The sequence below is a fragment of the Cyprinodon variegatus genome, unplaced genomic scaffold (assembly GCF_000732505.1).
Source record: "Cyprinodon variegatus isolate N-32 unplaced genomic scaffold, C_variegatus-1.0 Scaffold979, whole genome shotgun sequence".
In the NCBI taxonomy this organism is placed as follows: domain Eukaryota; kingdom Metazoa; phylum Chordata; class Actinopteri; order Cyprinodontiformes; family Cyprinodontidae; genus Cyprinodon; species Cyprinodon variegatus.
This window is the reverse complement of record NW_015151432.1, coordinates 69,436-84,018: the sequence shown is the minus strand read 5'-3', so window position 1 is coordinate 84,018 and position 14,583 is coordinate 69,436. Positions and strand designations below refer to the sequence as shown.

At 40.6% G+C, this 14,583-nt stretch overlaps 1 protein-coding gene across 1 annotated transcript in view; it reads left to right on the top strand.

Moving 5' to 3' along the window:
* itga3 (integrin subunit alpha 3) overlaps positions 1-14,583 on the top strand; it is a 71,018-nt gene that overhangs the window by 51,009 nt on the left and 5,426 nt on the right. Inside the window, exons 17-25 of the mRNA XM_015399000.1 lie at positions 1,279-1,358; positions 1,495-1,572; positions 4,933-5,032; positions 5,281-5,457; positions 8,330-8,467; positions 12,638-12,751; positions 12,841-12,939; positions 13,038-13,163; positions 13,338-13,494. Of these exons, the coding sequence (XP_015254486.1) occupies positions 1,279-1,358; positions 1,495-1,572; positions 4,933-5,032; positions 5,281-5,457; positions 8,330-8,467; positions 12,638-12,751; positions 12,841-12,939; positions 13,038-13,163; positions 13,338-13,448 (1,023 nt within the window). The 3' untranslated portion in view covers positions 13,449-13,494. The remainder of the gene's footprint in view (positions 1-1,278; positions 1,359-1,494; positions 1,573-4,932; positions 5,033-5,280; positions 5,458-8,329; positions 8,468-12,637; positions 12,752-12,840; positions 12,940-13,037; positions 13,164-13,337; positions 13,495-14,583) is intronic.

The following is a 14,583-nucleotide window of genomic DNA, read 5'->3' as shown; positions in this document are numbered from 1 at the left end:
CCTTGTGGGCGGGACTAAGTTCTGAATAGCACCCAGGCTAGTCAGATGTAGGAGTTTACCCTGAAATTTAAGGGTAGACAGTTGAAGCCCCGGCACCGGCTTTCAGTGTAGTATCCTTGGGCAAGACACTTCATTGCCTACTGATGGTCAGAGGGACTGGTGGCGCCAGTGTACGGCAGCCTCGCTTCTGCCAGTAAGCACCTGGGCAGCTGTGGCTACAATGTAGCCTGCCATCATCAGTGTGTGAATGGGTGAATGACTAAATGTAGTGTAAAGCTCTTTGGTCAAGTCTCCTGACTTGAAAAAGCGCTATATAAGTTCAGACCATTTACCATTTATTAAGGAGTGGCTTTCATCTGGCCATTCTACTGCACTGGCTTGAGCGGTGCATTGCTGCAGAGATTGTTACCATTCTGGAAGGGTTTCTTCTCAAAGAAAAAGGCTGGAGCTCTGACAGAGTGAACGTGGAGCCCTTCACCTCCCTGACCAATGTTCTCCTCAGACGCTCAGTGCAAACAGCTGGCCAGTTCTAGGAAGAGTCCTGATGGTTCCAAACCTTTTCCAATTAAGGAAGAGGTCAATCTCCCCACTGGGACCTTTCAAAGCAGCAGCATTTTTTGTTCTGCATCCTTCCCTAGATTTGTGTCTCAAGGAAGGGTTGATCTAGTTTTTAGAGCAGCATGCTCATGTTCGTAAGATGATGAATGCAAGTCATTGGTTTGATCCCCATATCCTGGCTCCCTTTACCCCATATTGCCCCCCTTGGTGCCAGAAGGTGGTTTCTGCTCCTGTGTCTTGGTTACAGTTCGTAATTTGAAAATAATAAAGATAAAAGGTGGGTTCCAAGGCACAAAAATACCTCAATACTCTTAACCCTTTGCCTCATGGGAAAACTAACAAATAATGATAAAGAATAAATGGGCATGCCAGCAGTGCTGTATGGTAGAGTTATGTTCCCAGACAGTTTTTTTGGTTTAGAACATGAAGCATATCTGCTCTCTACCACATAATCCCTCCAACAGTATTTTCAGACATGGACAAAGTCCTTCAGCAGTGTAATGATCATCAGCAGCATCATATGGCATTAAAGAATAAAAAGAAAATAGAAGGATTGGAAGAAGCCCAGCCTAAATCTGAACTTTCATTTGACTGAAAGGATGTGGCTAGAAATAAACAAGCGATCCACCTTAAAAAGTTTCCAAAGTTAAAGTTAATAAACAATTAAATCCCTTCCAGTTCTGCAGAACAACATGTGATTGATGTGTTGTTTTTTTTCAGGTGGAGCTGAAGCTGTCGTTTCAGACTTCCGGCATCAGTCTGTACACAAAAGACATAGTGACTGAAATGAGGCTATCAACGTAAGTATTTAAAGCAAAAGCCTCTAAATGCTTTTTTGGTGTTTCCTGTTTACAGGGATCTGATCTTTTTATTGGCTATTTTTTAATTCTGTGTTTTGGTGTCCATTCTGTGTTTTGATATGATGGAACTCTTCAGTATTAGTGAGCAGGATGACCTGACGCCGTCGACCCTGGCCATACTGATCGAAAGCAACATCAATCCTTTCTTCACCATGTAAGTGTGGCATCCTTACAGAGAGTGACTTCTGTAAATAGCACCTTGCAAAGCTATCAATGTAGCTTCAACTTTTTTAACGTCTTAACACGTCATAACCACAACATTTAAGGTAATTTGTTTGGATTTTATATTCACAGATAAACTTAAATGGGTAAATAGTTGTGGAAGGAAACCAATATATTGATTTTAAGGCTTTTTTAATTACTAAAATAAATATTAAAGGTAAAAGTGTAGATGATGCAATATTGATTTTATATGACTTTGCATTAAAATCATGCAGCAGGACATACCAGGTGGTTCTGAGTCAATTCAATTCAGTTTATCTACATAATTCACAACATGTCATCTCAAGGCTCTTTACAGTTAACCAGATCAAATCGATTCAAAGTTTTCTATGTAAGGAAAACCAGTTGATTGCATCAACTCATTTTACATGGTAAACTCACTTAATTTAAGACATTTTTCCTCATTTCTAGATCGTTTTTGCTGTGCCAAGAGAGATCCCATGTATTTCATTATTTATTTTAACTAATACATCAAGGATGAATAAGCCAGCTCCATCCTGTCATTAGAGGCAGCCTGTTGGTTTGTTAGCCTACACTGGATGAGCTGCGATGCAACTCTTACCAGCCACTGTTATTTTTCACTAAAGTCCTATCAGCTAGTAGGCGTAGTCTTCTTTAAAGGTGCAGTAGGAGATCTTTTCTGACACATTTTTTACAGTGTGGCTTGAAGATTTCCCCACAGTCGCGTTGCAGGCCGTGAAATAGAAGGTCTGGAAGTGAAACTAAAATAAATGGTCCCCGCTACAGTGTGAAATGAAGGAGTAAGGTCCACCAATCACAAAACACGGTCTGTTGTACACTATTGGTTCCCGACACGTCAATCATGGTCGTCTGCTTGTCCCTCCCCCCTGTGCACGTACCCTGACACATGAAGGAATCGACCCCCCAATGCTCATGCAGGACTTGCAAGCTATCCACTGTTATGCTACATTCACACCTAATGGAGCAGAAGCTGCAAAACATGCATGCTGCTTTATTTTTCATGCTTGTACAAGTTTAGTTCTGATGCGCAGATGAAGCATTTTTGCTGCTCTGGCTGCGCGGTGGAAAAAAGGGGTCCGATGCACATTGGGCGGAGCTACCCTATCCTTACTTTGCCTGTAACAATGGAAGCTATATTTGCTGATCAGTGGGTAAAAAGTAGTTTGAATCTATTTTGAAGTGAGAAAGTCCACCTTAAAACATGGTCAGTGCAGCCAGTTCATCCAGATTATCATCCTGCCTTCCAAGATTATTTCTGTCGAGCCGCTTAGACCCCCGTGCACCGGGGGTGCTCTGTCATTAGGAATCCCATTCAACAGCAGCCTCTGGCCCGGTCTTGGTGGCTGGAAGGCCTTTTTTATGTACGTAATCCAAACTGCAGGCACCAGGATAATAAAAGTGAACATGTTTTGCCCGCAGATTTCTGCATTTTAAGTTAATTTAGGCGTTGATAAACTGTTTCAGAGGAGTGATCATAGCGCTCTGCATCATCAGTGCTGTCTGTCTCCCTGCCAGCTCCCAGATCAACGACCCACTGCTCCTGCTGCTCTAGATGCGCTGGGGAACCTTTTAATGTTCGGTGATGCGCGTCAACCATTGAGTTTGGATATAAACTAGCTGCTTTTGCTTCCTCTGCTGCTTTAGGTGTGAACGTAGCATTATGTTGTTGTTAGCTCGTCTCACAAGCACTCGGTCTTGGCTTGTTTCGTTCTCGATCTCATCTGAACACCTCGACAGACAGCATGCGCGTTCATGTGTTTGAAGGCATGGTTTTGAGAGGTGGTCTGAAGGGAGAGGCATGGTTGTGTATGTTCAAAAATATAGCTTGATGGAACCGTTTTTCCAATATCTCCTACAGCACCTTTAAGTCCTTTCTTCAGGGAAATGTGTTTCATCGTTTATTTTAGCTGATTTGACAAGGATGACAGAGGTTGACGCACTCCCTCCATTTAGAAGAAATAGACTGAATGAATTCCCTAGTAGTTTTTATAGGATTGATAGTGAACCACCAGAGAAAGCTCTTCGGTCATTTGTGATTCATATAGTTTACCACTAGATGGAGGTAGATCCTACACACTGCATTTATCTGAAAAGCCCCTTTGATTCCTTAAAGGTATAGAGGAGGATTTTCATAAATTTTTTAAACGACCTGCCCTCTCCAGTCTAAAAAAAAAAGAAAATGTACAACCCTCTTCCTGCTTTCGAGAGGGAACGCCTATTAAATGCCTGTGAGAGCACGTTCACGCTCTGTTTAGAAGTTGCTGTTAGCATCACTCATACAAGCTTACTTTCCAAAAGAAGATTTGCAATTTTTCCATTATGTCAGACTTACCACCAGTAAGTGAAAATAGGGAAGAGCACGTAGGACAGCCTTACATAAACATGTCACCAGAATGATTGACAGTTTGGAGGACCACTTATTTTGATGATCCACCTGGAAAAAGAACATCCTTCTTCACAGATGTTCGCCCTTTTTTGGCTTCTTTTTAATATTTTTGGCTTGAATGTGAGAAATGTAACGCAGAGAAGAAGACATTTCTGAATTTTATCACAGAGCTACTAGAATCTGTCAACAGCTGAGCTTGTTCTCATGTCGGTACAATAATCATTGTCAACTTTGGCATTGCTAACAGAAGTAAATATTTGCATACCTAGAAGCCAACCATGATGGACATGCGTGTGAATCTATGCTGGAGGTTTCTTCCTGTTAAAAGGGAGTTTTTCCTCTCTACTGTCCCTACAGTATAAGCATGCTTAGTGTGAGGGATTGTCTGTGAGTCAATGAGTCGATTCAATCAGCTTGTTTTCCTTAGATGGAAAACTCAATCTGACTGGATCATCTGGTTGAATTGTAAAATGTCTTGAGATGACGTCTTGTGAATTGGCACAGTATAAATAAACTGAACTGAATTGTATATTTTGGACAATCAACATTTTTTTAAACTATTTATTATATACTTTATTTCTTAACTTAAATAAATCATTATATTCTTCACCACTTTAGATGTTTTGTGGATGAAGTATTTAAAAAAAATTTTTTATTGAAGAACTTGTCCTTCAACACCATAGTATTAACATTTGAATTCCAGTGAAACACATCAGAAGTCACCTTACTAGTGAAATACCCATCCGCCCATGGGTGTAGCTATAACTTCCCTATAATATATTGTGCGGTTTGTGAGAAGGTTCCAGGATGCAAGTATTTCTGGAAGGTTCTGTCAGAACCTCCCAGCAAAGAAACTGTACAAAGACATAACCCTGAGACATTAGTATGTTCTGAGTGTAAAATCCTAACCCTTGTCTTTTTCAGTATGGAACCAAAGCGAACTAGATTTGGTGGGGAAGTGATGGGAGAGTATGCTATGGTCAACACCAGTAACGTGGGTAGTCTGGTGGAGTTCACCTTGCATGTGAGTCATCTCCTCTGCTGTATATTTAATCTATAATATGTGTGCTCCCCCACCCACAGTTTCCTCATCCACACCCTGTCTTTGAAGTAAAAAAAAAAGTTTATATTGTGTGGGCAAGGCAAGTTTAATTGAGCTTTGTCTTGTGGTGTAAGAATGCCCAGGGGTGGATGCTGCAGCGTTTAGCTGCTTTTCTCAGCTGAACTGTATCTAAAGGTCTTTTCTCTAACCTAAAATACTTGTGTCATCAGGTGGACATGAATGACAATCTTCCGGCAGACATGGGGAGTCTTGCTGTTGAGTTTAATTGGCCCTATGAGGTGGCCAATGGCAAGTGGCTGCTGTACCTGACAAAGATTGTTGTTAAAGGAGATTCAGAAATGGAATGCAACCCAGGAGGAGAAGTTATCAACCCGCTTAATCTAACTGTAAGGTTCTGTTCCAGCTTTGGTTTGGATTGTTGTAAAATGTTTTTGAATGTGATTTTACTTATTCTTTTGATATCACTTCCACCTGTTTGACTTTATAAGGTTTGACATGAGTTTTGACTGATCTTCTAACGGCAGGAAGACTAGCCAAAAAATTTTATCAGTAACAAATGGTATCTTAGAATATTTAAAGCAAGGTTTATAGGGTTGTTACTATACTTAGACTTTCCAGAGATTAATAAATGAAAGTTTGGAAGCAGTATTGACATTTCAGAGCACATTTGCTGTATTAATTTGGATAACTGTACAACATACAAAAGCAGCATGGAGTTTAGGATGCTAGGAAGACTTTCTGATCAACCCAGTGTAGATATGTGCCACACCTTGGATCTTTTATTCCAGTTTTCCAGTTTTTCTCATGCATTGAGAGTGCAGTCCACACAAATCTCTTTTGAAATTAGAAAAGTGGTTATGTAACAGAGGAATGACTGTGACCAGTCATTCTAAACACAAGGTCAATATTGAGGAATGTGTCTCTTGACAATGCATTGTTTAGGATTTTTTATTTTTTTATTTTCTTTAGTAAATTCTGTTGGTCTTCATCTGCAGTATTTAGACAGGAAAGGTGAAGATATTCGTATGGGTCATAATGTTGAGAGTCAAACTAAGGAAGGCTGAGTTGATTAGCCTTTACATGGGGTGCCTGTACCAAGGCTACCCATCATCCCCAGCAATATGAACTTTATATCTGTCCTCTGTTTGTGCCAAGGACTTACCTTTGTGCAGTTCACTTACCTAGCCAAAGGGGCATTGAGACCTGCATCCCGGCTGCTGCAGCGCTATCTTATCTAATTTATGGGTTCTTCACACTTATGAAATATGTCAGGAAATACATAACATACCTGTGAATTTCAAACCCTACAAAACACTCAGACAAAAAGCTGGTTGTTCCCAAAGACAACACCAAAATGAAAACTGAGCGCTGCTGTGTTTGCTGTCCAGTAAAGCAAGGACTGTTTTGGTCCTATGTGGAATTCAAGCCAGTTTAGTGTTTAACTTGAAAGAAACAATTCATCCATCTTACACCACTTATCTATCAGGGTCACGGTGGGGTTGGTGCCTTTCAGATGAGCATCCCCAGTCAGACCAGCATACCCGACAGTGGCGTTGGATGTAGGAGTTTGCCCTGAAATCGAAAGGTTGACGGTTCAAGCCCCGACTCCAACTTTCAGTGTTGTTGTGTCCTTGGGCACTCCACCTGCATTATCTACTGATGGTGGTCCGAGGGCCCGGTGGCACCAGTGTATGGCAGTCCTGCTTCTGTCAGTGAGCCCCAGGGCAGCTGTGGCTACATTGTAGCTTGCCCCCATCAGTGTGTGAGTGTGTGGGTGAATGAATGTAGTGTAAAGCGCTTTGGTCAAGTCTCCTGACTTGAATAAAGGTGCTATATAAGTACATGCCATTTACCATTTACCCATAGTCAAAACCTGTTTATCCCTTTAGTTTAGTATGAAAAATTCACTTTAAACTACCTCAACAGGCGTGTTTCCCTTTAGTCATGTACAAAAAAATTAATTACATACTTTTTGGTGTTTTTTTTAAGTGCAAGGCAATCTGACCATTTTTTTTTTTTTGTACATGACTAAAGGGACAAGCACAGGTTGAGGTAGTTTAAAGTGTATTTATCATAAAAAGCTGAAGGGAGAAACGCAAATCTGACATCTTGCTCATGTTGACTATAGGTATGCTGGTCTGACAGAACACTGGCAATCTATGGGCATAAAATTCATGTTATTTTTCTTTAAAAAGAGTACAAAGCTGACACCGAGCCTGGTTCTGCTGGAGGTTTCTTCCTGTTAAAAGGGAGTTTTTCCTCTCTACTGTCGCTACAAGCATGCTCAGTGTGATGGATTGCATTCAAGTCAATGAGTCGATGCAATCAGCTGGTTTTCCTTAGATAGAAAACTTTGAATCAATTTGACTGGATGATCTGATGAACTGTAAAGTGCCTTGGGATGACGTGTTGTGAATTGGCGCTATATAAATAAAATATATTGCATTGAATTGAAGCTTAAATAACATATAAACAGGATACTGGAAGAGTTTGTTTGAGGCTATGCTTCAAATGTTAAATGTGCTTGTTATACATTGAGTCCCAGCACAGTCCTGGCACCCAGTGTAACATTTTGAAAGGAGAAAATTATAGTTGGAGCTGCAGCTTAGATGATGCTCATAATTTTACAAAAGGTTTCATGTGCAGCAATAAATAGCAAAGTTAAGATTTGATGTAGCCTTACTAGACCTGGACATTGTCTATGCTAACTCCACCATGCTTCATTTCTAATTATAACTCCCTGTTAGCATGCTAATATTTGACCATTACCCTGAAACTGGATGTGTAGGAGGTTAGAAAGATGGTATCATACAATAGGAAAAGTTTATTTTGGATTCAAAACGTATATGTGGTGAGGTTGAATTAAGCTAGCTTAGCAATTACAGTTCATTTTGGCCTAAATTAACCTGATTCAACTTGCCCACTCACATACACAATAAAGAGAACTGTAGAAGTCTAAGCAAAGGAATAAATGTTAGTGGTAAATAGTGTTAAAATGGCCTTAGAGGCAAACCGCTGTTCAGAAACACTCTTGAGGAAAAAATCAACAACTATGACACCACATTCTGACCTCAGAAATTCTTAAATAGAAACACACAATGTGTGCAACCTACATATAGACTGTGGAAATGACACTGCTATTCTGAGACGACTTTGGTCATGTCTTTATCTACACCAGTAATTACCAGCAGTTCTCTGATGTAATGTCTCTGCCTTCCTCCTCCCTTTCATCCACCCTTCTCTTTCAAACTGCTCCAGTTGTCAGAAAGCAGATCTAAGCAGGCCAGATCCAAACGGCAGACTGCAGACGATGACACGAGTGAAGCAATTGAGCTGCAACCTGTTGAGTCCCAGGCAGCAATCAAGTTTCTCACACCTCGAAAATCCTACAAGTTGGTAAGTTGTGGAGCATCAGCGGGAGACTTTCTCATCTATCCTCTTTTATCTGACACTTTGAGAATGTGTAAAAAAAAAAAAAAAAAAAAAGTTCAACAAACACAACAAAAGCATCTTTAAAAATAGCTCAAACATGTCGGGGGCAGTTCATGTTTTATTGCCGTATGGGTAGCTTGGCTTTTCGCATCGGTGCCATAAAATGACAAAATAAAACAGAATGCTTCTCAGCAGACATTGACAAAACAGCTGGTGATATTCAAAGCCTTATAATGAACACATCTGGGTTCTTTGAGCTATTTTAGTCTCATTCAGCTGACTGGGTTATGATAAAAATAAAGGGCTCTCTGATATACTCTCCCTTCACCATGTGATATCTCCTAGGAAGACAAGAAACATCAGATCTAAACCACACAGAAGAACTGACGCCTCTGTTAGTGTTAGATCATTTAGTTGAGGATTAGGCCTGTTCAGCAGGTCATAGTGATCTCTTTGTAAGTTGTTTTGCTGGAACAAGTCTCCCTATTAATGAACCAAAACCGTGGGGGAGATAGAACACAGCGTTCCTCTGCAGAGCATGAGAGCACGCCAGCAGTAGATACACACACACTTAGATAGTAAGCAACTCCTTGCTAACAATTAGCACTTATGAGGTGACATATTTGGTTCACTGTGAAGGTAGGATCACACTGAACACGTTTCCAGCGACTACAGGAGATAAGAGCGAGATGTCAACGATCGCTGGAGTTAAAAAGTGTAAATTTTTGTGTTGCATTACAACAACCAATGAGAGATTAGATGTGGCTGTGATGGAGGGTGGAGAATAACAGAGGAGATGTACAAAATATTATTTATAAGAGAGGAAGAAGGGAATGGTCTATATTGTCAGGTTGATTGGAGGTTTTGGAGGAGCCAAATGCAGAGATGAGTCATTGTAGGTTTAATGTCCAAAAGCAGCAACAGAAGAAAAAACGCAAAATAACAAATACAGAAAACGAAAATCTAGGAAACAACGAGGAACCAGTAAAGAGTGACTGAACACGAGGTGTATAAATGGGAGACTGAACAAAGACCAGGCTAATCAGCAGATTGGGAGCAGGTGTGGACAGAGGAGTCTAGAAGGGAGCTAGGGAAAAAGAGTCTGACACAAGAGGGCAGCAGAGGGTAAACAATACCTAAGAACTCAAATACATTAAAAAATAACTAGAATAACACAGAATGAAAATGAAAGCCAATAAACTAGAAACAAACAGAAAGACAAGAATTGAGTATAACTAAAATTTTAAAAAGAAAACCTAAACAGAACCAAAAAGTGCAGAGTCATGACATATTTAGAGTTATTTTTTTCCATTATTGCTACAAAATAGTCTAATTAATAGATAAATAGATGAAAATACACTTTAGAAAGTGGAAATTTGTAAAAAAAAAAAAAAAAAGCCTAACCCCTTCTATTATTCTGTACTTTTAATGTTTCATATTTTAATTCTTTTTCTAGACTTTATATTTTCAAATGTTGTTGTTTTTCTAAATTCGTTTCACAGATCATATTCTCTCCACACTGCTCTTGTATGAATTACAGAATGCCTCATCTTACAAGCAGCTGGTTTGATGATGAGGTGGCGTTTGTCTCTCGCTGTGTGAATTGCTGGCGATGTGTGGCCAATGTGGTGATTTTGTTACTATTTGCATTGGGTTTGAACGCACCATAGGACTGTTCCCCTCCCTTGCAGCCCTGGAATCCTGTGCACTTTGTGTCTAACAGGTTTACCTCAAAGAAAGAAACCAGAAAACGATGGGTTAAAAAAGAAAAAATGGAAATGTCCATGTGTTTTTTGCAAAATAACTTAGAAATGTCGATGATAACACATAAACATATTTTGACATTTTTAATCAGTTGATGACTTACAGTAGAGGTCAGTCATATGAGTGTGTTCCTGATGACAAACGTTTGCTTTTCTCATCGTATAAAACTAATAAAAAAGGACACCTCAAGTTATTTTAAGCGCCTCCCCCAGTGATGTTTAACCCTTATAACAGCAAAACAATCCCCCCCTTTTTTAACTTATGCTCAAGTTCAACTTCCTCAGTACACAGGAAGTGACATCCCTTATGTCTTTCCCAGCTCACACTGTAAAGAGAGGTAAGCATTAGCGTACCAATTAATTCTACATTTTAATGTTTTTACCCAGAAACTAACATCATCCAGCTCAGATTGTCAGCGCTGTTACACGCACACATTACATTATATATATAGTCGTTTAGGGAAAAAAACAAAGGATTGACTTTGAGAAATATATTGATTTTTTGTTCTCCTCGTGCCATATGCTGCTCCATACTCTGGCTAATATCGATTTATCGTTACTTTTAGTTAAATCTTCAACTTCATAACAAAAAACGCTGATATGGGGATGAATCATTGTTGAACTTTAATTTTCTATGAATAATGTTTTATGATCACTGTTATTGGAAGGTTTGTCTTGCAGTGTCTAAAAAACTCCACTTTTTTTTTTCATTTTATATACACTTTGTTTATACAAAATGATAAAAGTTGTGAGTCAAAGTATGAATACAAGCTTCATCTTGACCTACATCACCAACTGCAACACAAAAGTTTCTGTAATCAGAACTCTGAGTGTCCAGGCTGACAATATTCTCTCAAGTACAGGGGGGGAAGAAAAGAACAGAACCTTGTCAGGAAATCACTTAAAGCATGTGGTTATCCAAACTGGCCTTCTGTTAAACAAAGAGACGCAAACTTGTTTTAATTCCATACATGTCAGGGATTTCTGAGAAACAGAAGGATTTTCTCTAAACATAACATACCAGTGAATTTCAAGTCCAACAACATACTGAGACAAAAATTGGTCCACCTTAAAGACAGAACACCCCAACCTACGCTGAGAGGTGTTGTGATGTGATCCAGTGCAGCGATAGAGGAGCCTCGTATACTGGAGAAACCAAACAACAACTACACAAATGCATGGAGCAGCGTAGGAGAGCCAGCAGCTCTGGGCAACATTTAGCTGGACGCTTGGACCTCAAGAACAAAGGACACACCTGTCAAAATGTTAACATGTCGGACAGAGAGCACAGATGGTTTGATAGAGGGGAGAAGGAAGCCATCTTTGTTAAAATAAAGAAGCCATCGCCGAACGAAGGGGCAGGATTGTGGTTTCAGCATCCAATCATCTACAATAAGCAAAGCCCACAATGCCTTTGTGCATGCACAGTTCAACAGAGGTCAAAACGTGCGGCCACCAAGCAAAACACACTGCTATTGAAATCTGTATGCTTGTACGGATAGCAAACGGTGAAAATTAAGGGTTACCGCAAATTCAGCAATTGATTTATAGGTTTCAAGCTTCAAGTGACATGCGCAAGAATGACAGTTGTGCTTTGTCCTATGTTTGAATACTCTTATGGTGACTGAAGACAGATGTTGGAGAAGGGCTCATTATGCTTGACACACAGACATCCTGAGTCTTCATGCCGTTGGAGATTGATAGTCATTTCTTTCCTGCTATTTTTCCACAATGTGTTGATGGTGTTGATATTTATTAACTAAATCCCAGAATGTCTTTAGATGTGTACACTTTCTGCGCAGATTTGTCCGTGTAGTTACAAATTTTCCTAGGTGCGTGGCAGGGCGTGGAAGCCTGAAATAGCGTAATTTGGCCGTGCAGACCTCGCAGACGTGTCAAGATGTAGAGAACCAAAGTTATTCTGTGGCGTTGTCCTTACAATAAACATCATGATTCCTCAGTCTGCTGGTCCAAAGTGGTCTGATGCAAGATTTCAACACACAGAGAAGAACAGTTAAATTTTTTCAACAGTGCAGTATCAACAGTGACTTTAAATGCGGCTAAACCTTGGAGCTACAGGTGTATCAATCCCTGTTGGCTTGTGATAATCGTTAAATGGGTCAGAGTAGGGTGTCAATACTTTTTTCTTGATGTAATAAGCATGGGCTTGTATAGTATCTTTGCAGAGCCACAAACACATGTGCTGTACGCTATTAAATGGCTGAAAAGCTAAAAAATGTTGAAAACAATTTGTATTGATTCAGATGCTATTGTTTGTTTTCTATTATATCTCCATATATTCTTTACAAAAAAAATGTCCATGTTTGTTGTACTTGTGTAAAAGCTTTTTTCCTCACCCTGTCCCTTGAAGGACTGCTCGCAGGAGACGGCCAAATGCGTGAAGTTTACCTGCCCTCTACTCAACGTCTCCAAATCAGCTCAAATTTATGTCCGCTCCCGCTTGTGGAACAGCACCATGTTGGAGGTCTGCTCAGTAGCTTAAGTCACACAAATAGTCTCTAAAAAAAGTCTTTTCTGAAGATGTTTAGATATTTTTGGTGCTTGCGTTTACAGGACTATTCCAATGCTGTGGAAGTTACTGTCCATGGTAGCGCCACACTGAAGCTCATTACAGATAAACCAACCATCAAGATGGAACCCAAATCTCTGCCGGTGTGTATTAGCTACATTACGCTCATGACATTGTTGATTACAGAAGGTATAAAAAAAAACACAAAAACAAAATGTTGCTTATTTGTCTTTCCTTGTAGTTTAAAGTGATTATAGAACCAGAGGAGAGCGTGGAGGTACCCTATGAACTTCCTCTGTGGATCATCATTTCTGCAGCTGTAGCAGGAATCGTGCTTCTTGGCATCATCATTCTAATTCTGTGGAAGGTAAGACTACGCTGGTTATACTCCAGTAGAATTACATGCTGCCTTTTTGCAAACAGAGCCTATAGGAATTAATAGGACTGATGTCTAATTCTCATGTTAAACCATAATTCTAACCATAACATCTTCATTCGCCTTCCTATAACTGCGACTACGCCCCCACCCCCTCCCCAATAGTGTGGCTTCTTCCAGAGGGCTAGCAGGAGGGAGATGTATGAGGCCAAGGCCCAGAAGGCTGAGATGAAGATCCAGCCCTCTGAGACAGAAAAGATGATTGAGGACTACTAAGGCCCCCATGTGTTTTCCCCACAGCACACACCAATGGGGCCTCTGGGTAAAGACACCCCTGAAAACTCACCTTTCTTTGTAACATAAGCATGGGTCTTTTCCATAGTTTGGTATGCAACAACCACAAACTGCAATGTATTATTTTGTAATTTTATAATACAGTATATACCAACTAGGGAATCTACACAAACAAAATTGACTTGTGATTAATTGATTCTTATTGACAGGAAGGAATTTCTTTCACGGTTGTAGTATTAATGTCATGAACCGAGGACAGATGGACCCAGTATTCAAGGAGAGACAGTCAGTAGGAACGTTCAAAACATTTATTAAATAAACCAACAAAACAAAAGCGGAGCTGTGGCTTGCGGACACTGCAGGATGGGGAGCGGGGCACCGCTCAATCACAGACACTCTGGTTTAACAGTCTAGTCCTAGAATGTCCCCAAGTGCTGCAGTTCCAGAGGACATGCTGGAACCGATCCTGGTCAGGGATCCAGAACAGACAGAACAGGAACAGGTGGCAGGATCCAGACTTCCAGGCATCCACAGGCTCCCAGGAGGGTTCAGAGTCTGACTGGGACCAGAAGCATGACCAGGTGGTCACACACAGGAGCAGACAGGATCAGGTGCAGACGGGCAGGCTCAGTGGAAGAGGGTAGCCGAGACAGGAGGTGGAACCGCAACTTGAAGCAGACTTTAAACTGGTCTCCTTCCTGGAGCCAGGTTTACTGGATAAAAACTGAACCTCCCCACATAATGAGCCAAAACCAGAGGACTCTTCGGGGGAGGAACAGTAAACGATCAGGAGATGAGACAAACACTAAAACCCTCTTTCCACTGGCAGCTAGGATCCAGGACATGAACCATGAACTAAAACTGAAACGACAGACTGACAGAAGGACAAGAAATTATCTGGCACTGAATGCTCAGGCTGAACTGAATTTAAACCAGAGGAAATAGGTGAGAGGAATAAACTGTAAATGAGGCAGGGAGGGAAAAAGCCAGGTGAGAGGAATGAATAGTTAGGGAGGAGCAAACATAGCCTGGGTGCCAGTCCGAACTTAGTCCCGCCCACAAGGTTTGAGTTCGGGGAAGTTCGGTCTGGCTCTGCTCCATAGTAGCGCGAGTATTA